Source organism: Suricata suricatta, chromosome 5 (genome assembly GCF_006229205.1).
Source record: "Suricata suricatta isolate VVHF042 chromosome 5, meerkat_22Aug2017_6uvM2_HiC, whole genome shotgun sequence".
NCBI lineage: Eukaryota > Metazoa > Chordata > Mammalia > Carnivora > Herpestidae > Suricata > Suricata suricatta.
In genome coordinates this window covers 86,186,613-86,211,792 of record NC_043704.1, presented here as the reverse complement: position 1 = coordinate 86,211,792, position 25,180 = coordinate 86,186,613, and the positions used below count along the sequence as shown (strand labels likewise).

The following is a 25,180-nucleotide window of genomic DNA, read 5'->3' as shown; positions in this document are numbered from 1 at the left end:
AATTAGGAGGAAGAGGGAGTATTTAACACTAAATACCCTGAATCTTTTTGTCTACAAAGCCCTTCTGGAGACAAACTATTGTTAATTTAGAAGTTCATGTATTTTGCAAATGATTGATCATGTGGTTTAGACCTCCACATTTCCGTTCCTTGCTCAATCACGATTTGTTCTTCACTAGAAGAAGCTGTTAGGGTCAGTGAGGGTCTTGGGAAAGCCATTGCCTCTGTAAATAATCTAATTATAACAGTAACAATGGCTGTTAATACTTCTGAATGGTTACCATGAGTTATACTGCATCTATTATTTCATAAATTCTTTCAGTGGTAAATAGTTTTACTATTCATACAAAATCCAGGTTCTTATTTGGTTTTCACAGTAAGAAGGGCAGGGAAGGTAACCTTTTACAGAGTATAAAATTAGGACCCAAGAAACTTCAGAGACTGAAGAGCTGGGACCAGAATCAGATCTAGGAGTCAAATGTGCTTTTCATGCCACTTGACCTTTTCTGGAATGTGAGAGGTTTGCTGGCTGCTCCTGATCCTCCAAAGAGCTGGCCTTGCAAGACTTGTCCCCCAGGAGATGCGACGGGTGGTTGGAAATGACTGTGCCAGAGGAGTCTGTCTCTGATTGGAAGCACTCAGCCATTTTCCAGTGTCAATGGTTTGGCCATTGATTTCCTCCTAGGTCTGAGCCTGCTGTCTTAGCAAGTACCTGTACTCAACACGAGAAATAGAATGATCTGGGATTGTTAACTTTTGCATCCTTACTTTCTCAGATTTTTAAAAAGAATAACTTTGTTTATTTTCTTATTATGAGAGTAAAAAGGTATTTACAAATTATGGATTAGCAGTACGAGCCATCTGTGGTTTCATCGCCCATCGATAATGCCGTTAACTCTTGGCACATATCCTTCCCCTGTCCTTGACCTATGCCTGGTTCACTTTATTTTTCATAAAAATATAATTATACATTTTCAATCTAATACATTATTATAGACATACTTACACCATTTATTGGGCTGCACTTCTTAAACTGCATTGTAGGGGACATTAGTCTTACAAGATGTAGAAAGGTTTCTGTAGAGTTTCCTAGTTTCTTTACTGTAGGAGTCTTTAATGCAGGATGTTTGAGTCTTCAAGATGCAAATGCATCTCGTGAATTTCTAAGAGGAGAAAAGAGAGTGTAGATTTCAAAACTTCTTTGGCCGTGGAAACCCCTTGTTTTGTGGCTCAGTAATGGCCTCTGTCTCGGAACTCCAGGCTGCCATACAACACAGCTTGGAGCCCCTGTTGTCCTGACTCATGGCTTTCTTAAAATTTGGTCTTGATAGGATGTCCTGTGCATCTTCCTTATAAAATAAACTCATTTGATAAATGCAGTTTGGATATAATTTTTATAGAAAAGATGACTCTCACCTCAGTTCTGCTACTACTACATTCTACCGATTGCTGTCTTTGGCAGAATTTTCAGTAGAGACCTCATGACATGGAAAACATAAGGGATATATTTTGTGCTCCTCTTCTGCCTGAGTTGTTGGATAATTTGAGAACACTATGTAGGTGTATATGTGTGCACTTGTGCACACATGTATGTGTGTAAATATAAACACACACACATATATACGTGTGCAAAACTATTCACAAAAAACGTACAGGCCTATACACACATATGCATTATACATGCATGTCTTATGTGTGCATGCATGTGCACGTGCATATTTGTATAGATACACATGCCTGTAGGTTTTGATGTTTGTCTTTTACATTATACATATACAGACAGTGCTTCTGTGTATACACATGTACATACACACACATATACATATGCACACACATCTCCACCAACATCTATGTATTATTATGAAAAGAAAACAAAATGCTCTGTGTCCAAGCCCATGTTAGGTTCATAAAGCTGTCTCTTTCAAGATCTTAAATGTATACCATTACAGAACACGTTCTGTCTTCTCTACTTAATGTTTGGGCTCTCCATTTCCCAGAGCTGATTATTTCCTTTGATTGCTGATATACCTAAAGGCCTGGTATAATTTCCTATGGGATTTAAGGAATAGGCTTTTAGGCCTGTAGATAATTCTTTTCAGATTTCAGTCATAGTAGAGCTGCTATAGGAAAGGTCTTGAGAATGATCTGAGAGGTTGAAATGGTTCTGGGAATATACCAAGTCTCCCCTAATGAAATTAGGGAATTGTTTTTCTGTGCTTTGTCCAGGTAATATTAACATGGTTCCTATTTACGTCAGATATAAACTCAGCTCAAATAGCTTAATATTTGGATGAATTAAAACAAAACAAAGTTAAACCACCAAACAAAATAGCACTTTGTTTGGATAGCACGTGGATAGTGGGTGAGGAGAAACTAAGACAAGAGGAGAGTTTACATTTTTACACCAGAATATTCTGATGTGCCCCATAGCCTCAGACATTGATGAATCATCAGTTATGCAGTTGGCTGAGATGGGTTTCCCTCTCGAAGCGTGTCGGAAGGCTGTGTACTTTACTGGAAATATGGGAGCCGAAGTAGCCTTCAACTGGATCATCGTTCACATGGAAGAGCCAGGTGAGTGTTTGGAAAAGGGAATAGCTTTGGAGTCTGATGGGATCTTCAGTCATGCAAAGCCATGGACACGCAAACATGTCCTCTGAATGTGTCCCAGAAAATGACTTTTTGCTCATGATTTTGCTTCTTTGCTTACATTTTCCCTGCCCCTCATAATTAACTTTTTAGGTCACTTTTTTTTTTCTGCCTCAGTGAGGTGGCACTTGCCTCTCTCTCTTTTTAAATAATAGCTTTATTGTTATTATTGTTTTTATTATAGCCATTCCAGTGGATATGAAAGTGGTAGCTCATTGTGGTTTTGATGTGCATTTCCCTAATAACTAATGATGTAGAGCATCTTTTCATATCCAAATCTCTTCAGAGAAATGTCTATCAAATCTTTTGCCCATTTTATTTTTTGAGAGAAGGCGCTTATGCAAGCATGTGTGTGTGCAAGCCGGGGAGGGTAGAGGGAGAGAGAGAGACTCTTAAGTGGGCTCCATGACATGAGGCTAGATCTTGATTATGAGATCGTGACCTGAGCCAAAATCAAGAGTCAGACACTCAGCTGACTGAGCCACCCAGGCAGACCATCTTTTGCCTATTTTGAATGAAGTTACTTGTCTTTCTATTGTTGAGTAGGAAGAGTTCTTTTCATATTCTGAGTACAAGTACCTTATCAGGTACATGATTTGCAAATATATTCTCTTATTCTGTGAGTGTTTTCACTTTCTTGATGGTATTTTTTGAAGCACAAAAGTTGGCAATTTTGCTGAGTTCTAATTTATCTCTGTTTTTTTCTTTTGTCACTTGTGTTCTTCGTGTCATAGTTAAGAACCTATTGCCTAACCCAAGATCTCTAACATTGAGGTCAAGGAGCCATTTTGAGTTAATTTTTGAATATGGCATTAGGGAGGGACAGAGGGAGAGATCCAGCTTCATTCCTTTGCATGTGGACATGCAGTTGTTCCAGAACTATCTTTTGTGAAGCCTGCCTTTTCCTCATTGAGTGGTCATGGTGCCCTTGTCAAAACTCAACTGACCATAAATCTACAGGTTTATTTTTGGACTCTCTGAATTCCATTCAGCCAATCTATATGTTTATCCTTAATGCTGGTACCAGTTGTCCTGATTGTTTTAACTTCGTAGGTATTTTTCCTTCTTAGCTCTAAAGTGTTGTTTATTTCAAGACTAATAAAAGGAAAAGGCCTGACAGTGATTATTTTCCCCAGATTTTGCCGAACCGCTGACCATGCCTGGTTATGGAGGAGCGGCTTCCGCTGGGGCCTCAGTTTTTGGTGCTACTGGATTGGATAACCAACCTCCAGAGGAAATTGTAGCTATCATTACCTCCATGGGATTCCATCGGAATCAGGCTATTCAGGCGCTTCGAGCCACGGTAAGGATGGGAGACTGTGTGAGATTACCCTCTGCTTATTGGAGATCATGTGTATTTCTGCCAGTAGCCGTTGGGACTTTCCAACATCCTTTGATCATTTGAAATCATGTTCATCTCACTCTGTAAGCCACCATAGCCCACAGAGATTTATTTGCATATATTATTTATACAGCTAAAATAAATGATTGGGGGAAATTTTATGGACAGTTTAAGAATAGGGAGTTAAAAAAAATAGAAAGATAGTGCAGCCGGGGCAAGATGACCAAACCTAAAGAAACTCTGTATCATCTTAGTGTTTATTATTAGCAGCATCCGAGATTTGACTTGGAGCTTCCTTGTGGCCTTAAGAGCAGAGAGGGATGCATTAGCTTCTGTGTTCAATAAGGCAGTTCTTTAGAAGAAATTTGGGCTTTTCTGACACCAAGACCTTGGAGGAGTGTCTCTCAGAAGTCCTCACAGAGAAGACTGAATGGCTTCTGGACTTCTCCATTTCTGTTTCTCTCTGAGGAGAGAGAAGATGCTTCTGCTATTCATGAGCTTCTGATATTATCAGGAGAGAAGAGACCATGTAACTCGAGGATACATAGAAGTCTTCTTCTTACAGCACAGATATCTGTTTAATACTGAGGGAAAGTTCTTTCTTTTTAAACCCATGTTCATTTTTGAATGGATGTCTACTACTAATTCCTTCTTACCTATACTGACTGGTTGCCTGCTGGGGCCCATTGTTGAGGTCATATAACAGCTCTCGAATGATGCATGGGGTGTGGCTGGAGCAATCTGTTTCCCTTTTAAATGGTTGAAATATCTTAACTAGAGTTAGTTTTCATTTGGGGTACTTGCTTCGTCCCCACTTATTTTACTTGTGACTGTTTCACTGGAGATTCTGATGATGTCAAAACAAATTCTTTAACCTGCTATTCATACCACAAACAGAAGAAAATGTTTTTATGGTCAATTGGTTTGAACTTCATGGAGTTCAGCTTAAAACAGTTTAACCTAACTTACCAATACATTCATCATTAATCAAGGCATTAATCTTGTCTCTACTGCAATTTCAACAGTTCTGCTGACATTTAGGGAGAAGATGCCCTAACATGGTGCTCACATTGGCATCCCCTCTACCTGGCATGGCTCTGCAGAAAACACAGTTGGTAGGGAATGTGATGCATGCAATTGGTGTGGCCTGAGAAAGGGCTGTACATAGACACATGTATTGGTATTGCTATTTGTACCCCATCAGTAGCATCAGCCTGTGGAAACACTGAGCTAAGACTGGTAAGGACTTTGGAATGCTGGTCTGCTCCTCAGAACTGTTTTCTGGTGAATCCAATTACAGACCTCAGCTGGGAGACTCAGAGAATGCCAGCTAAATGTCATTTCATATGCAAGATCAGAGCTTCTCACTCAGAGGCACTTAGGACTAATGAGTTTAGGCCTCCTGTCTTGTCTGCTTGACATCCTGGCTCAAGTGGGCAGGATATAATGAGGCCCCGGGACTGCATACATTGTAAAAATGTTTTATTTTATTAGAATAACAACCTGGAAAGAGCCCTGGATTGGATCTTTAGTCACCCCGAGTTTGAGGAGGACAGTGACTTCGTGATCGAGATGGAGAATAACGCCAATGCCAACATTATTTCTGAGGCCAAGCCTGAAGGACCGAGAGTCAAGGATGGCTCTGGAAGTAAGTTCTTGCCTTTGGGACTGTCTGATCAGTTGTGACCATCCATCTGGCTCATGCCCTCCCCACCCCCGCAATCATCCAAAACTTAGCACAGAGCCCATATTCTCATAAATGGTGCATTTGCCATTCTTGCACGGCCGTGGTGATCTGATGACGTCGTGGACAAACTCAGGAGTCGTGTTGCCTAGAAGTGTGTGTACTTAAGCTTAGTGATCACTGTTTTTGTCCAAATGAGAGCATTTACTTTCCTGGTAGTATTTTTTGGAATAATTGTAAAGCAGTCTTATGCCCTTGATCCTGTCATTACCCATACCAACTGCTCATAATTTTCTGAAGGGCCATCAAGAGGAAGAGGCCAGTATTCTGCTTTCTTTTTTAAGTTTATTTATTTATTTATTTTAGTAATCTCTACACCCAGTGTGGGGCTTGAACTCACAACTCCAAGATCAAGAGTTGTCTGTGTCACTAGGTGCCAGGCACTGGTTCTAAGAACTTGGTATATAAACCCTCATTTAATCTTCAACACACCTACTTTATATGTGAGAAAACAGAGGCACAGAGAGATTAGATACCTTGCCCAAGATCACACAGCTCCTAAGAGATGGAGGCAGAATTCAAACCCAAAATCTCATGCTCTGCACCAGTATGATGCTCTGCTTCTTGAGCTGTCATTGCCTCCAGAATGGTGTTCCGTTTTACTAGCCTGGTATTCCCCACCTCCTCCAGTCAGATGCCCGTGTGGCTCGTTGCTCAGCGTTATTTCTTCTGTACATCCTCCCCAACCCCCCTGCCACGTATAGCTCAGCTGCCTGCTACTGCCACACCCCCAGCCTACTCAGGGCATCAACCCCCTTCCCCCTACTTCTAGGCTCAGGTTAATCCTTAATTGTGAGATGCCCTCCTCTATCATTACTACCCACTAAAATCCTTACCATCATTCAGAATTTGGCCACAGATTCCATTCCATGGGATCAGTTTCCTAGGATCCTCATAATTAGTGCTTTCTTAGCTCATGCTAGTAATAATTCCACCTCTATTAATAATGCCATTTTAATCTGCACAATAATCCTATGAGGTAGATATTGTTATCTCCATTTTATAGATGAAGAAACTGAGGTAGAAGAGAAGGTTAAGTTTATCAAGGTCACATAGCTAGCTAGTGATGGGGATAGAATCAGAATTCCAATTCAGGCAATCTGCCTCCAGAGCTTGTGCCTGAAACCCCTATAACATAGTGTTTATTCTTTTCATCATTAGAAGTATCAAATTCATCTTGCAACAGAGAATTATTTATGTAAATATTTGCATCTCCTGTTTGGGAGCTTGTGGAGGGGAGAGGCTGTTTTACTGTTATAAAGCTCATGGTGCCCAGCACGTAGAAAGTATCAAGTAAAAAAAAATGGATTTAATTAATTTTACAGCAGCATTTGTTCCTGTAATCATAAAGCCATAGCTCTCATTAATGGTCCACACGTTAGTGGTCTTACCAGATCTGTAATGTATATATTGGTCTACCTCTATAGACAGATGGTGGGAGGGAAACTTTCTTTTTCTTTTATATAAAATAGAAATTTCTTCACTGAAACTGTTGTAATCCTGACTGAGTAAGAAAAGGATGAGATATAGTTCTCCCAACTTCCATATTCTTTTAAGAGTCTTGCATTAACTTTTTGGAAATCGGTGACTTGCCTAAAATATTAAAAGCTGTAATGGGTGTTACTTAATAATTCATGAGCAGGATGTTATTACATGTTACATATCTATTGGTCCACTGCTTCCTTGATTTTCTGTAATGGACTTTTCTTTGGGGATGGTGTGTCCTCCTCACGGAAGGAATAAACCACAAGATGGGGCCATTGTAAAGCTGCCAAGATATTTGGCTGCAGAAAGAGGGAGAGTCTGTTACTTTTTCCTATTTTCTGATGGAGCTTGGAGAGACCAGCCACTCTCTTAGAGATGTTCATTAACGGTGTGTAACAGCCGCAGCATCTCCCTGGGCTTCCTGACTTAGAATGATCTGCAGGTCCTCCTGGCGCTGCTGGGTTTTGAGTTGCATCCTTGAATGGGATGTCACGATGATGCTCTCAGGCATCCTTAAGTCAAAGGCACTCCGGGCCAAACTCTGTGGTCTTCTTCTTCACTGCCCCCCGGTTTAGGGCTCCTGTGGGTGAGGACAGGTGAGGAGACAGTCGTGCACTGTGAGAAATCAGGTATAGGATATACTGACTCTTAAGGCAGTAGTAGGTGAAAATTTTAGTTATGAAAAACCAAGAAAGCATAACACACCCTAACTCATCCAATGCATTTTGTATCTGATTTTTAAGAAAAACAGATGCTTTTAAAGTAGCCTTTCCAGCGCTATGCCCTGCCCATGGGAGGTGATCAGAAAAATGAATGATTGACTGAAGAATGAATGAATGTTGGGAGATCACGTTTTTGCTGCCTCCACGAAGTGCCAGATGGAGGAGTTGGGAGTGTACCGTTCTGTGTTAATTGCATAAATCACAGGAAAGGAAAAAGATGATTTCTCATACTTTGCTGCATTAGCACCCCTGAACTCAAATGTCAATCACTTCTTTTTTTAATATTAACATTTATATTATTTTTCTTGTAATTAGAAAGGGCATTTAATAATTTTAGCAACTTGAGAAAGTGCAGATATATGAAAAGAAGAAACTAAAAGTTACTTATTTCCCAGTCATAACCACTATTAATATTTTGTGTGTATTCTTTAGGCCTTTTATGCAAATACATAAAAATGAATATAAGTATGTATATTCATGAAAATAGAACATTCATGGGACATATGGGTGGCTCAGTCGGTTGAGCATGACTCTTGATTTCAGGTCAGGTCATGATCCTGCAGTTTGTGGGATTGGGCCCCATGCTGGTGCAGGGTGGGGGGTGCTGTCAGGGCAGAGCCTGCTTGGGATTCTCATTCTCTCTCTGTCCCTCCCCAGCTTGTGTGCTTTGTCTCTTAAAATAAATAAAATTAAAAATAAAAAAGAGAGAGAACATTCATTCTATACATGCTTTTTATAACCTGCTTTCCCCCTAACTGTGGGTGTTCATATATGTAAGTCTAGGTCATTGAACGTATACTAATAATATCCCATTGTTCAGTAGTACAATTTATGCACCTGATTTTAGGCCAACTAATCATTACTTAAATAAAAGACGATTATAGAAAGAGTTTCAAATAATAGGGTTAGTTTTACATCCAGAAGATGACAGCAATTACTTTTAAATAATAAATTTCTTAAAGGATGAATTCTGTTTACAGAAGTTACAACAAATACCTTCTCTGGTCGCTATCTAGCTAGTAAACATTTGTTCCACATTTAAGGTTTTTTTTCCTCTTCTGCCCTCTTTTCCTTCCTTCTCTATTAAAATGATTTGATTATTTCCTTAGGGTAAATTTCCAGAAGTGAAATTTTGGAGTCAAAACTGCCTATTTTTGAGGTTTTAATGCACATTATTACACGGCTGCTTCTCCTGCTCCCCCGTCCCTCCACCAGTGCTATCAGGCTAAGTGCAGCCCTTACTTTTCATATTTTTATTGGCTGGTTGTTTTTCTTCTTCTGTTAATAATCACTTCCTCATTTCCTTTGGTCCATTTTCCCTTTTTTTATTGAGGTTTTCATCTGTTTTTTATTGATTTATATGAGTTTCATATACTGCATATGAGCTCGGAAATACCTCGAAGCTTGACAATATTGAGTTTTTCTGTGCAGAAACATGCTGTTCTTTTTTTTTTTTTTTTTTTTTTTTTAATCCATCTCTCCCTTCACCTGCCTCTGCAAAGCTGTGTGGTTTTCCTTCATATACTTCCTGCGTATTTTTGGTTCAGTTTCTTCTCAGAATTACATTTTCTGTGTTACTTAGGAATATATTTTTTATGTATCTTTTCATATAATTTTTTTCTCATTATGTTTTCTAAATCGTTACTGCTGCATTTCGGAAAGTTCTTGATCTTGTAATTGGCCATTCTGTAGGGATTTGGTTAGAATTACCTTAAATTCATAGGTTCATCTCAGGAGATGCGTATTCTATGTGGTTAGGTTGTTTATGTTCCCAAAACATTGCTTTGCACCTCTTTTTGGGTTGGTGAATTGGTGGAGACATTTGACTTGGGGGTAATGAAGACAATCTAACGGTTTAGGTAATTGTTATTTAGGAGCAACATGGACAGCCTCAACAGACAGGAAAACCAAGTAAAACCAATGCACTTTGTTTTCAGGGTTCTGCTCTAAGTGGAAGGAGAGCTGAGTCAAAGTTATCTAAGCAAAAAGGAAAGTATTGTATCATAAAACCTGGGTGGCCCCAGGGAGACCTGACTTGATTCTGAGACTTGAATCAAGACCATGACCTTGATTCTGGGACTGAAACCCCTTTTTTAAAAAAATAATTTTGTTTGAGAGAGATGTAGAGAGAATGTGCTAGTGTGAGCAGGAGGGTGGTTGAGGGGGGGAGAGAGAGAGAGAGAATCAGAGAATCTTAAGCGGGCTTAAGAAGGAGGACAGTGTCTCCCTCTCTCTCTGACCCTCCCCTGCTCGTACTGTCTCTCTCTGTCTCTCAAAAATAAATAAAAAACATTAAAAAAAAAAAAAAGAAGGAGGACAGTGGCTGTGGGACATCACTATACCATGTCAATGTGAAAATAATGACAAGGTAGGTGTTTGAATTGGGAAAAAAGTGACCAAATAAGGACAGGGATTAAAGAAGCACTTGTATTGGGGCACCTGGTTGGTTCAATTCATTAAGTGTCCAACCTCGGCTCAGAGCATGGTCTAGTGGTTCATGAGTTCGAGCCCCATGTCAGGCTCTATGCTGACAGCTCAGAGCCTGGGAGCCTGCTTCAGATTCTGTCTCTGTCTCTCTCTGTCCCTCCCCTGCTTGTGCACTGTCTCTCTCTCTCTCAAATATAAATAAACATTAAAAAATTTTTTAAAATGCACTTCTATCAAATTCTTCCTTTACGGACTATGTTAACCAAAAATCACTATTGCATTTTTTTTTAATGAGGAAATAATGTCATTGCATGAAACTGTTTTTATTTAAATGTTCTCTACTTTGCTCAGAAGGGTTAGTGCTCGGGCACCTGGATGGCTCAGTTGTTAAGTGTCCAACTTCGCCTCAGGTTATGATCTTGTAGTTTGTGAGTTCAAGCCCTGGGTTGGGCTCTGTGCTGACAGCTCAGCCTGCAGCCTGCTTCACATTCTGTATCTTCCTCTCTCTTTGCTTCTCCCTCACTAGAACTCTCTTTCTCTCTCTCTCAAAAATAAATAAACAGTAAAAAATTTTTTTTTACCAAAGAGTAGGGTTAGTGCTAGTAACACTGGGTGAAATAGTGTGTCTTTTATTGAGTGCCCACGAGGGCACTTCTTTGACAGTTTTCCTTCACTCCTCACAGGGAGGTGTTCAGGTGAGGAGATGGAGACCTAACAAGTCGGGTGATTTGGGGGTGGGAGAACCAGCTTGGAACTCAGGTCTGTCTGATTCTGAAGCCTGTGTATCTCCTCCTTCATCTCACTGCAGATTTTCGAGGTTGGAAGGGAAACGGGAGTCTGCTTTCCAGAAGGCTCTATTTGTCATCATATTCTGCACATTTTAGGGCTATCACCTAACCTTCTGTTGAGTTTTTAAATACTATAAAGAGTGGAAAAATCAGGCCTTTCAGTCTGACCTATCTGGGCTTCTGCCATTTGCAAAATGATTTCTGTTTTTGTGTTGCGCTTAATGAGCGTTTAATTTTTCTTTCTTTTTTGTTTTTAAGAACTCACTGATTGCCAATGTAATTAAAATGTGATTAGGCTGTGATTACTCAAAATCTGCTCTGGCTCCTTCAGCCGCATCGCTGTAATGGCACGAGCTTCTACCGCAGCTGAGATTTTCCAGCAAGGGGAGCAGAGAGACACTTCATTTATATGATGGTGCGTCTCCCAGAGTGCCAGGCCCCCTGAGGGACACAGCAGGAATAGGATCCACGGAGCAGGATGCGCAGCCACGCAGCGGAGCTAAGCCCCAGTGGTCTACTTGAAAGCAACACACAACGCAGCTGGGCTCCTGTGCGCACCCACTTCAGCATCTGTTTGTAATTCCTGTAGGCCCTTTTTTTAAATGGCATTATTGGAAGTTAAGAGGAAGCCATTCTGAAATAAACTAATTTATACTAAAGTATGAATGACTGAAAACTATTAAGCTTTGGAGGGAATTGTTTGATCTTTGTAGTTTTAAGCAGTGTAAGAAAGAGAAGTCAAGGGATTTTGGTAATTTTGAGCTGGCTGAGGTTGGGGAGCCAATTTGTAGGTCCTTTAAATCTCTGTCTTTGTTGTCAGCTGCCTTAAGCTGTTCTTGATTTACCCAAATGCTCTTTTTGCTGTTTTAGGGAATTCTAAAGTTTTCTAAAACTCCAAATCCAGATCTACCCAGTTCTCTTCCTTCCCACCCCACCCCCCACCTCCCACTGTGTTCTTTTCTCAGAGCCGGGATGAGGGAAATCAAGCTGTTCTGGGTAGAGATTGTTTGCAGATATAAGGTATTTTTGAGTCAAATGTTAGTAAGGTGGGAATGGTATTTCTGCCCTGTTGTATAGGAGGAGTCAGAGGTGGGTAATGGACCCAGTTCTTTCAGTTAGGAAGATTCAGTTGGAAGACTCAGTTTGCATTTCTTACCAGAAGGTTGTGGTCTCGGTGGTCATTTCAAGGGGTCTGTTGGTGTTTGTGTATTCCGTGCACTCTCTGTAGACTGACTGAATGTGTCACACCCTTATGAGATGCCACTGCTTTCAAATATACAGAATATAGATGTTCTAATGGCTTCACAAATATAAATTCATTGAACTGCACTCCTGAATCTAGAATTGCTTTAGGTTATTATGTGTTGTTGGACTATAACTTTTAAAAAAGTAAAATCATGATTCTCGGCACATTTAAACTGAGTACATACCACAGATTTTCTTTGACTCATTCACTAATGAAGGGACCAGCTAGTTTTTATTACTGGATCATAGCATCTGAGAAGCTAGGGTATTGAAATTGATACAATTAAAATTGATAATTTGATTGCCGAGTTAAATATAAAATTAGTGTTTCAGGGTCATAGATCCTTGAGGTTATACATTCCACTGGACAGAAATTTTTAGTATCTTTACCAAACAAAAATCTGCAAGTTAATGAGTAACTTTACTAAGTCTGGGACCATTAATCAGTAGTAAGCAGTGAGATGAACTTTCATTCCCCTAGACTGAGGCCAGCAAGCCTTTCCCTCTAGAGGGCCAGATAGTAAGTGTTTCAGACTTTGTGGGCCATAGTCATGTCATCTGGTATTTTTGTCCCTCTCCTCCTTCCTTTCTCGACTGCGGTACAAAAGTAGGCTGTGGGCTGGCTTTGGCCTATGAGTCGTTGCAGTATGTCAGTCCCTACCCTAGACAACACTTGGGTGGCCATTCCCCCTCATGACATGAAAGGGCAGGCTGCCTGTCTCCTCTGTTTGCCAGGTGCCACGCTTGTTTTCTGACTGTCCTTAAAGAATAAAATCAAGGCACAATCGCTGTTTTGTTGTGGGGGGTGGTGGTGGTAAAATTTTGATATTAAAAAATTCTTCATATTAGGAAGGTTGGACACATTTTTCTAATGTTCAGAAAAGGACAACTTTTGTTGGGAGAGAGAAGTAAGGGGGAAAGATGCTAGTTTCAGACACTGTTTAATTCTGACTTTCTAGAGGGACATAGTGGATTGGGCAATTTTGTCTGGCTCCTCCGTGTACTGTCAGGGTTTCTCTGTTGCAAGTCAGCATTCAAAACATGATTTGCCTTGCCTCACACTGCCTTTTCTGTCTCTGTGAAGGGAGGTCTGCACATTTTTTGGGAGTGTGTGCACTGGTGCTGTTTTTATAGAAATAGGCCTCTGGGAACTTGGAGAAGAATCAGCAGTAGCTGCCCTGTTGGATTTATTTGCCTTCACTTTCTCTTTTGGAGAAATTTCTTACCTGTTGACTTTCTGCAAATGTGTTGGGAGAGATGCTCTCTTTTGCTGATGGTTCCAGCAGGAGGTCTTGAATAATGCATGGAGTGGTTGCTTGTATTGATAAACATGTTTAATTTTAATTATAGGACTAAAATTTATGCTAATCTTTTTTTTCCTTGAATTCATTTTTACGATTCTGAGTATACATTGAATTGTTTTTCACCAAAGAGAGGGAAGTGCCTTCGGGGGCTGGTTTGGGTATATGGAATGTGTGGATCCATCCCTTTCTCTCTCTCGTGCTTTGTTGACCAGTTGGCTGGGCTGGTGTCTAAGCAGCGTTTCATTGTATGACCCGTGCTTAATGTGGGCAGTGTTCATGAGATACTCTGTCCAGTTATTTAAGTCATTGTTTTGGGGATCAGTGCGATGGGGGCGGGGAAGCCTTGGTTAGGGTCTCATGTCCTCTCTTTATTTCATGAAGACACTTAGAGAGCAGCTTCATTATGGGAGACTAGTGCTATATCTCTAGCTGAAGAACTGAGTTTGATATAGAATTATTCCAAAGAGTTTTTATAAAAATTTTTTAATGTTTATTAATTTTTGAGAAAGAGAAAGAGAGAGACAGAGTGGGGGGGGAAGGGGCAGAGAAAGGGGAGACACAGACACTGAAGTAGGCTCCAGGCTCTGAGCTGTCAGCATGACAGCTGGAAGACAAGCCTGATGCAGGGCTTGAACCCATTAACTGTGAGATCGTGACCTGAGCTAAAGTCAGACACTTAACCAACTGAGCCACCCAGGCAGTCCATTCCAACGAGTTCTAAAAACCAACCAAGGTCAAGAAACGTGAACCAGTCTCTGCCCACACCCTCCCATGGTTACTGGGTAGGGCAGATTCTTAGTGTTGGGGGCAAAGGGGAGGGAAGACCAAGAAGATAGGGTGCTTGGGTCACTATTTCAAAAACTAAGTACCAGGCAAAATGATTGTCATTCGTAATTGTTTTTGCTTTGTTTCTGCTTTTAAATTTGGATTTTTTTTTCATCAGTTGATATGACAGCTAACAGCAAAATTTAGTTAATTATGGGAAAGGCAATCCCTCTGAGTGATACCTTTGTTAATAATTATTTTTTTTAAAGTTTATTTATTTAGAGAGAGAGAGAGGGAGAGAAAGGGAAGGGCAGAGAGAGAGGGAGAGAATGAATCTCAAGCAGGCTCCTCACTGTCAGTTTGGAGCCCGAAGTGGGCCTTGAACGTACAAACCATAAGATCATGACCTGAGCCAAAATCAAGAGTTAGATGCTTGACTGAGCCACCCAGGCACCCCCTTTTTTAATAATTATTTTACAAATGTATATTTTGATAGGTGGTTTATAAAATATATACAATATAAAATGATATAAAAACAAGTAAAGAAATGGGGTGAACAGAGTAGTCCTCTAATTCATACATTTATTTATATATTCAGCAAATATCTATGAAGCATCTATTGCATGCTAAGCCACCATTTTCTGTGTCAGGAATATTTCAGTAAACATAACAAACTGACTTCTTATCCTTATGGAGCTATATTCTAGCCTGAAATAAAAGGAGATAGACAGTAAATAAATGCACGAGTGAGTATGTAACACGACAGGGGTTACTTCATGCTATCTGGACAATGTAAAGGCAGGTTGGGGATGAGCTTAGGCGTGAAGGCGGGGTGGAAGGGAGAACTGCCCTTTTATAAGGAGGTTCAGGAAGTCATCTCCAAGGTGATAGTTCATCCATGACCTCAGTGAAGTAAGGGGTAAGTCTTGTGACATCTGAAAGAATAGTTAGTTTCAGAGAGGGAACAATAAGGGTAGAGGCTTGAAGGCCAGAGCACGCTGGATGTGTTTGAGGAGCAGCCAGGAGGCCAGAGTAGCTGGGGTGGAGTGAGGGGTGGTGGAGTAGCTGAGGTGATGTGAGGAGGCGGGGGGAGGAGCTGGGATGGAGTGAGGGGGTGAGGGGGGAGGAGATGGACCTCACAAGTCATTGTGAGAGAAAGACTTTATTCTGAGATACAGGATGCCTCTCGGATGGTTCTGAGGAGTAGTAATCACAGTTTGACTTTTAAAGACCACTGTGACAGCCATACTGAGAATAGTCAGTAGAGGGCAAGGAGGGAAGCAGGGAGCCCAGATAGGGGGCTGTTGTAAAAATTCAGACAAGTGATGACGGTAACTAGGATCAGGTGTTACTAGTGGAGGTGGTAAGAAGTGGTTGGGTTCTGGATATATTTTGAAGGAAATGTTGACAGGATTTGCTGATAGATTGGATGTGTGTAAAGAGCATGAGAAAACCTGAAACTGATGTAGCATTGTGTGTCAACTATACTAAAAAAAAAAAAAAGATGGGTGTGAGAGAGAAATCAAAACTTTGTCCTGAATGAAGGAATGGAATCACCATTAACTGAGATGGATAAGGCCATGGAGAGAATGCTCGACAAACTGGAAATGAAAGGGAGCTTTCTCAACCTGACAAAGAGCATCTCCAAAAACCCCATAGCTTATATTGTGCGTAACGGTGAAAGACTAAATGTTTTTCCACTAAGATCAGGAACAAGACAGGGATGTCCACGCTTGCCATTTCTATTTATTATTGTACTAGAATATTCTAGCCAAGGCAATTAGGCAAGAAAAAGAAATAAAAGGCATCCAGATTAGCAAGGAAGAAGTATAACTTCTGTCTATTTGCAAATGATATAATTTTGTATATAGAAAATCCAAAGGAATTTACTAAAATCTTTTAGGACTAATAAATGAATTTAACAGGATTGTAAGAAACAAGATCAGCATACAAAATTCAATTGTATTTCTGTGCATTAGCAATGAACATTCCAGAAATTAAGGAATTAAATAATTCCATTTAACGCCATGCGACGGGATGAGATCACCCAAAGAGAGAGAGCCGGTCAGGGTGGAGAAAAGAAAGGTCTACAGTCTGAGCTCCAGGGCACCAGTGTTTAAAGATCAGGGAGGTGAGGAGGAGCCCATGAGGCAGCCGAACAACCAAGAGACCGTTGTGTCCTTGGGGCAGATATTTGAGGAAGGAGGAGGTGATTAGCAGTGCGCTGCAATGTGAAGGGGGAGTACGGTTGGGACTTGCATGCAGGAGAGTAAGTGGATGAGCCTGAGTGAACAGCAAGGGAAGAAAGAATGAGAGGGAGGGTTGAGGGAAAGAGTGTGTCCAGAAACAATACTTAGGAAAATGCAATAAAAATTGACCACTAGAAAAATGAATATGTAAGCCTATTTTTTTCCTTATTAGATTCAACAGACATAAATATTGTTCTGAACTTATTGTGAAAGTGTGTAAACACTCTGTCGTGGCCTGTAATAGTTTGCAGCGTGTACAGGTACTAGTCCATGGAGCCCACTCTGTGTTTAGATCCAGGTCTGCCCAGGGGAGCATGAGCTCAAATTCATTCAGAGTGAGTATGTACAGAATACTCTGCTAGGTCGCAGGAAGTACTTCTTAGAGAATAAACATCGGTCTTACACTCTAAGGCTTTATATTTTCTTGTTCAGAAAGCATAAAATCTGATTTTTGGCACTGTATCATTGTGAACAAGTCAGAAAGCACAAGACGCCTACTGTGAAGCATCATTTTTTTCTATAAATGACAAGGGCTATCTGCTGTCTTCCTCATAATCCTGACATTTGTATAGTATTTTAGTCTGGATTGCTCATTTATGCCTTATACAACTTTGTGAAGTGGGTGGATTTTCATCGCTGTGAAGAAATGGGCTCAGAGAGAGGAAACCACTTCTCTGCTCTTATGCCGCTTAGCAGTGACAGAGCCAGGACTGTCTTGTTAGATCCATGAGCTTGCCACTGGACTCGGCTGTGGGATCTCTAACCCCCTTACAGATAGGAATCTAACGTCAGCTGCACTATAATAGTTTATGTCCTGCATTGTGACAAGTTTGCTGGTTGAATTCAGTGGTCGCTTGGGGTGGGTGTGTGGGTGTGTGTGTTCTCAGCATAGCAAGGTAAACAGTCTTTGTCTTTCAATCTAAACAGTTGCTGGGGTGCATTGTTGTTGGCTTAAGTTTTTTACAGTTTATTTATGAGAGAGAAAGACACACACACACACACACACACACACACACACACACACACAGCAAGAGTGGGGGAGGGGCAGAGAGGGAGAGAGACACAATCTGAAGCAAGCTCCAGGCTCTGAGCTGTCAGCATAGAGCCTGACGCAGGGCTTGGACTCACAAACCATGAGATCATGAACTGAGCCGAAGTCAGACGCTTAAATGACTGAGCCACCCAGGCGCCCCCACTGTTGTTGGCTTTAAATTCTAATCAGAAGCACTTATGGTTTCTGGTAATGCTGCCTCGTAACAGAGTTGTTTCCTCTTTCGTAGTGTATGAATTATTTGCATTCATCAGTCACATGGGAACATCTACAATGAGTGGCCATTATGTTTGTCATATTAAAAAGGAAGGAAGGTAAGTCTTTTTCAGAACGTAAATGATATCCATGTTTTATTAAACACCTACTATATGCCAGGCACTCTACTAGGTGTTTTATATATTACCTCATTTGGTCCTCACAGTGGTTTCGTAGGGATATACTCTTAATGGTATTTGATACATCAAGACACTGAGCCACAGAGAAGCTGAATCGCTTGAATGTAGCCTGTAAGTAGCTGGATTCAAAGTCATTCTCAACCATCATACCAAAGTGACTTCCCAAAAATAAAGATGCATCCTGCAGCCGAATGTGTAGATATTTGGGACCTCCGTAGGATTGCCAGGTTTAGCCAACAAAACAAGAAAACTGGGTGCCTGGAAATTTGAATTCCAGATAAACAACGAATAACTTTTTAGTACTAACGTGTCTTAAGTATTATGTGGGATGTATTTATACGAAAAAGTTGTTTGTTGCTTACCTGCCATTTAAATTTGACTGGGTATCCTGTGTTTCATCTGGTGTTCCTAAACACCCACCGTTTTGCCTTATTGCGGCTTTATAGTGGGCTTCTTGGCTTGTTAAGTAGAATTGCTACAGTGTAGTGAGCCGGGAATGAGACATTTATGGCCTGTGAGGCTACTGCTGTCTTCAGATCCTTCTCCGTGGGCTGGACCCCTGCACACTCCACTATTTGTCTTCCTTGAGCCCCCTCTGAACCTGTGGGTCAGCCTTCCGCTTGGGCAATGCTCAGACCCTGGGATGCTGGAGAAATGGAGCCTCGCCCTGTCCTGGTGGGACGTTGGTCTCTCACATGACACCATGCAACTGTGGGGGAGAACTGTCTCCTCCTCGCCCCTCCCCCGCCCCGGAATTGGTTGTGCCCCTTTTTGGTAGTCTTTTTCTGTTGTCATCTTAACGTGATTAATGAAACAGTTGAGCACAGGCACTTGATTTCTAGTGAATTTTTTTACTACCAAGCAAAATATTCTTTTTAAGAAAGTGAGCTTAATTATAATTTAAAAAGCGATACAATTTATGGTAAGGAATTTGTAAAATGCAAAAACATGCAAAGGGTATGTCATTTGGAATCCTAAAAATAATCATTGTTTATATTTGTATATGCTTCTCTTTGTTTTATCATTTTCATTGGGAGAGGGTTTACGTCTGTATATACAAGCTATATATATAAATGTACATGTGTACCTACAACTTTCTTAAAAGCTTAACATGTGCACACAGCACATACAATTTCTAACCTTTTTCTCCACTTCATACTGTATTGTAATAATTTTCCCACTTTACCAAATATTCCTTGAAGACGTTTTAATAGTTGTATAGTGGTTCACTGTGTGGCCCTTTCCTTCTTATTTTTACCTAGTTTTATGTCTCAGGCTAAAATGAGTGCTGTCATACATAATTCTTTAACTTAATGTCTGAGGCCATCTGTGGATTTCTACAGAAGGAATTATGAGATCAAAGGGTTTAAAATGTTTGGAAACCCCTTTAATGACTACTGTTTGAGCTCCAGAACAAAAAAAAGCAGTAGTAAATTCCTACCAGCATTCTGTTCCTTTTTATACAACAGGCTTGGGTTTGGTTATCTTAAAGCGTCTTGACTGTTATAAGGATGGAACAGTAACTTTTTTGCTGCTAAGCTTCCTGGGACTGTCTGAAATCCATCGAATCCTCCTGCCTTTTGTCTTTTTCAGATGGGTGATCTACAATGACCACAGAGTGTGTGCTTCAGAAAGGCCCCCTAAGGACCTGGGCTACATGTACTTTTATCACAGGGTGCCACGCTGAGCCTCAGATGCGCCAGTCGGCCAGAGGAAGCCACACGCCTTTTTAATTTGCCAAAAAAGAAAAAAAAAAAAAAAAGCAGAGGTTGGGACAGCCAGACATGAAGGAATACATGGGGTATTTATAGTTTATTTAAAGAACATCATTTGACACCTTCTGAAATAGAACTGGGAAGGAATTTCTATTAGTGATGATACACTACTGTAGATAGTTTTTCTTTTTATAAATGTTCAAGGAGAGGATGATTTAAAAAAAGTATTTATATTGCTGGTGGGGGATCTGCCAGGGTCACACCAAAAGTGGGAATGTGCTACCAGCCCTCTGTTATGCTTTGGGGGCCCGTGGTGTGGCCTCACCCCCAAATGAACACAAAGCCCATTTTTTGTTTCATATCGAAAATCAGTAATGGGATGGGCTTTATTTGTGACATAGTTTTTTTCATTACACATGCTTTCTGACCTGTCCATGTATAGAAGATTAGAGCATCTGCAATGAAAGATATTTTTAATTTAATTGCATCAAAATTCATAATGTGATTGTGTGAATGTGTGAGGATGAGACCCTTATCGTCAATCAGGAAATCTGTGACGGGCTAGTTTTTAAAGGTTAAAGCAGTTGGTCTTAAGCATGGCTGGGAAAAGCAACTAACTATTTTAAAGAACCTATAACTCAGGAACAGTTTTAAACATTGGTTCCCCACTTAAATTTTCAGGCATAAAAAGGGCTGAGTTGTCCCTTTAAAAAAGTGCTGTCAGGAATCCATTGGGGTTTGTGACATTTCGCGGGAGAACGCCGGATGCCCACAGCAGCACAACATTGTTCTTTGCCAAGTAAGAGTAGATGAATTCTGGTTCTCGGCAGCCCTTTCTCCTAAGGCATAGTATGTATTTTTGGTTAAAATAGCTAATCTTACCATTACACGTAACAGCTAAGTACCCCCAAATTTCTGTACTTTTCTTGTCCCTGAGTTCTTCGCCTGCCTCCGTTTCTACATTTTTCTGGGGCTAGAGTCTCCTCTCGGCCCTTTCTGGGCTCATCACCTCCTGACTTGCCTTTGCTGCTATTTGCTGTGACCAGCAGTGTGATCTTGGGCACCTGGAGGGCCTCTGTTGCCAGGAAGCTTTATATGACATTATGAAAGACCATCATTTCCATTTTGATATTTCAGTATTTTTGTTGTAACCTGGGATTAGATAAGAGTTTCAAATGTGATGAAAAAGTGCAGTGAGAGTAGTTTATCATCTTCCTGCAGCTCTGTACCAAATTCTAGCGTCTCTGGGGTTTCTGTTTCAGATTATCCAGTCAAATGACAAAGGAGCTACTATAGTCTGCCTAACATCCATTTGATTGCTAGAAAGGATCTTTCTAGAAACTAGGAAAATAAAGTAGAACCAGTTGGGTAAAATACCACATGGACAAGTGGATTGTGAAACGGTGAGTTGTGAACAGTCAAGATTCGGGTAATGATCCGGGCTCCTCTCACGAGAGATCAGCTGTGCTGTGTGTAGGGGGAACACTGGGCCTGAGGCTGGGAGCCTGGAGACTTGGGTGCTGCCTCTAGCTGGGTAAGACCCTCATCCTCCCTGGGCCTCAGTTTCCATACCTGCACAGTGACACCTGCTCTCTCTTTCCAGCTATGCTTTGAGGATATGGTGAGGTTTGATACAGTGACCCTCGAAAGAATAGCAGGTGGTGTGCCATGTGGTTCCTGGTAGAATGTGCTCCCTCCTTCTCTCGTCCAGTGTTTTTTTCAATTTGGGAACAAATGCAGTTGGCATGAGGAGGGAGCTCATGGTGCAGTAACTCTACTTGGTCGTGCCCACCAGTGCCATCTTTTAGTGTTGTTTGGAGATCCTAAGGCAGCCCTACTCTGTCACTCAAGTCCCTGACTCCTGTGGAAATTCCCACACAAAGCAGCCTTACAAAATCCGGTCTCCTTAGGGCTGAGTGTCCTAGAATACTGACTTTAAACAGACATGAAAAGTAACGCGTTTTCATTGCTCTTACAAAGTGAAAGCCTTTTTCAGGGGTGGGGGAAAACTGGGAGGTTGGATTGAAATATGGACAAAGATAGCATGTGTATTTTGAACAAAAAAATTTTGTAATAAAACTTTGCAAAATGGTGTAAAATCAGTACAAGATTATAGGCTATCCATTATATAATTTCATCAAGTAGAAAAATAAACTTAGCCCTTTTGATGCCTAAACATATTGTAGAGAGTATTACTATGGCTGCCTTTTTCTCCTGCCTCACAAAACAAAGGGCTATTTCTACAAGGCAAAGTTTTGTATATGTGCTATTAACTCAGATTGAGAGTTGGGGGAAAACTGGAGCAAATAATGGTTTTCTTTCTTGCTCAAAAGTGTATCTATATGTATACTTTAATGTATACGAGGCAGGTTTCCCTGGAATAAAAGTCTGGAACGTACTGCTTAGTTTTACCATGTATGTTGATGAGAATATTTGTGACTGAAAACTGGAACATTGTGTGGATTTTGTCAACTGATTAGCAGCCCGTCAGGAGTCCTCTGTGTGAGGCGTGGTGGTGTAATTGTGAAATTCTCACTGTGTGTGGGTGTACGTGTGAAAGAGTAAACTTTTTTCCCTGTAAATATCTTTTGATATCCATTTGTGTAAAATCCCAATGAATGTGTCTTTGGAAAATGTATCAACGTTTTTATTTTGTCAATTGATCTGAATGCCCATATAACTGATCGGAAAGCCGGTTTTGGTTCAGACTGGGGGATTTTTTTTTTTAAGGGAAAAAAGCATGCAGAAAGGACTACGGGAAGAATCATGTTTTAATGCCATTTTACATCAACATTGCTTGAGTATTTTAATTGACACGGCTGTTTTCTTCCAACTATAAGAGAATGTGCCTGCCTTTCCCCCACGCACACTCTGGGCTACAGGAAGCCCAGCACACGCAGCTTGAGCCTGTGACTCCCAACATCATTCTTTCCCGTGACCGGAGCTGGCCGGAGCCTCACGTGCAGTGTCCAGTGTGCGCACATGGGCTCGTGGCCCGACGCCGGTTTTTTTTTTTTTTTCTTACCTCTTTGGGCCTTTTTCTTTACAATGAGTGCATTAGGCCAGATCAGCTCAGAAGTCCCCTCCTGCCCTAACATTTGATTCTGTTTTTATTTCCCTATAGTTATACGGGGGTTAGACATGTGGGACAGGGATCACATAGAGGTTAAATGCAACGTGTTGGTTTGTAACAGCTTGCACACCCCCGTTTATAATCTGCATCATTTTAGTGTCCCCACCCCAACTTCTCTCCCACTTTCTTTGGTAATTAGCCTCTTTTTCTCCCATTCTTGAAACTCTCCACTTCTTAGTCCACAAGTTACCTTGTTCCCATCGCCCTCAAAAATGAAAATTTGATATAAAACACCTCCCGTGATGAAAAAGCTTGGCACCACTTTCAGCTAAGAAAGCTGGAAGACGATTTTCTTACTCTAATTCAGCGATAGCTAAGATCCCCAAGTAAGTGCTGAGAAAGTCGTCCGTCATAGAAAGAATGCCTTTTCCTCTTTGGGGCATCACTGTTGCTAAATTACAGCATCTCTGTAACCTGCGGGGAAGTGGCCTGTGCCAAGCAGGGGATGGGATTTCATGGAATATGATTCCACCCTTTGCCTTGGTCAGAAATCGGAGGTTACAGAGCAAGATTCTGTACTCTTAAGTTGGCGTCTAAGATCAGCTACCCAGTGCCATGAAGATTCCCTACTCATAAATTGTCTTGAAAGAGTTTGTTTTAAAATGCTCTGGATCTGTGCTACTGGGTGCAGTGGTTAGTAGCCACGTGTGGCTAATGACCTCTTGAAATTCGGCTTGTCCAAATCGAGATTGTGCTGTTCGTGTGAAACACACAGCCGATTTTGAAGGCTTGGTACCAAGAAAAAGGAATGTAAAATATTTAATCAGTATTTTATATTAATTATATTCTAACATGACAATATTTTAGATAAATAAGCTATTACTAAAATTTCACTTATTCCTTTTTCTCCTTTGTTAATACGGCTACCAAAATTAAAATTAGACCTGTGGCTGGCCTTGCACTTGGACGGGTGCTGCTCTAGGCTGTAGATGGTGTGGAGCTGGCAGTGAGATGCCACGTGTGGAAGGTAATTCTCCCAACAGACAGAAACAACACACATAGGTTCGCTGGAGTCAGCTGCGTGAGGCACCAAAGGCCTTCCAGACAGCAGAAGACTTTTCCATGTAAAAACCAATATATATAAGACTCCAATTAAAAAAAAAGTAAAGCAAATGAGCCCCAAACCCTTATTCCTTCAGCTTTCGTTAGAAGCTGCTGACTTTGCACTTATTCTTCAAGCATCTTCCATGTGCCAAGGATGCAGGCTACATGAGGGTGCTGGGCATATTTGCTTCACCTTAGGCAACATTCTCTTGTGGTCTCCCCTCCCTGGGTATTGTGTGGTCCGTTCAGAGCTGGGCGTGATGATGGTGCAAATCTCGCCACTCCTATCCGCCCGGGCAGAGGCTGAGCCTGCTGCCTGCGCCCACCTGCCCAGCAGGTTTTGATGTTAGCTCCTGAAAGAGTTTGTATTTATTTTACTTTGCACTAGTCACAGTTGCTATTAAAATATCTCAACTGTTTTGGGAGAGCATTGCCTGTGATGGAAAGAGAGATGGATGATTTATTGCTTCAGTTGTTTTAAAATTAAAAGCTATTCTCACAATCTGAGGTTCCTTTATGGCTCTTTTTTTCTTTTGCAAAATGCCAAGAAAACTGATTCTGCCCTTTGCAGGCCCTCATCCATCAGTGGAACAGGTAACCCAAGGCAGTGACTAATTTTATTTCTCTTTAGGGTTTCTTCGGGTGGGCACCCAGGCTGCCTCGCTCCCATCAGTAGTGGAACGTCAGCAATGGTACAAGATGTTACTGCTGTGAAGGAGGGAGGGGCTGAGGCAGGGAAGAGGCTGATGTCTTTCAGTTTTTATCGAGTGGATGTCCATTCAAATACTGGAGTCAGTGGAGACCCTGCTGTGGTTCTGTGGCTCTCAGTTTGCTGGTAGCTTCCCTAGGCGCCAGCGCACTCAACACTGGTTGCATCCAGGGATTTTAGCATTTCGATGGCACCGTGTTTGTAGGGTGTATGAATTTCCTATTGTTGCTGTAACAAAGAATTACAAACCTGGTAGCACAGGAGACCACATTTATTAGGTGAGAAGTCTGAATATGGGTCTTACAGGGTTAAAGTCTAGGTGTCGGCAGGGAAGCTCTATGTGAGAATCCATTCCTTGACGTTTCCAGTTTCTAGAAACTGTTCTATTCTCATTCTTTGGCTTGTGGCCTCCTA

General features: G+C 41.2%; 1 protein-coding gene across 1 annotated transcript in view; it reads left to right on the top strand.

Annotated features, from left to right (window-relative positions):
* The window catches only part of USP13 (ubiquitin specific peptidase 13), a 120,422-nt gene extending 95,863 nt beyond the window's left edge, over nucleotides 1–24,559 (top strand). Inside the window, exons 17-21 of the mRNA XM_029939833.1 lie at nucleotides 2,430–2,573; nucleotides 3,785–3,951; nucleotides 5,485–5,638; nucleotides 18,000–18,084; nucleotides 19,759–24,559. Coding sequence (XP_029795693.1) covers nucleotides 2,430–2,573; nucleotides 3,785–3,951; nucleotides 5,485–5,638; nucleotides 18,000–18,084; nucleotides 19,759–19,852 — 644 coding nt within the window. The 3' untranslated portion in view covers nucleotides 19,853–24,559. The remainder of the gene's footprint in view (nucleotides 1–2,429; nucleotides 2,574–3,784; nucleotides 3,952–5,484; nucleotides 5,639–17,999; nucleotides 18,085–19,758) is intronic.
* The last annotated feature ends 621 nt before the right edge of the window (nucleotides 24,560–25,180 follow it).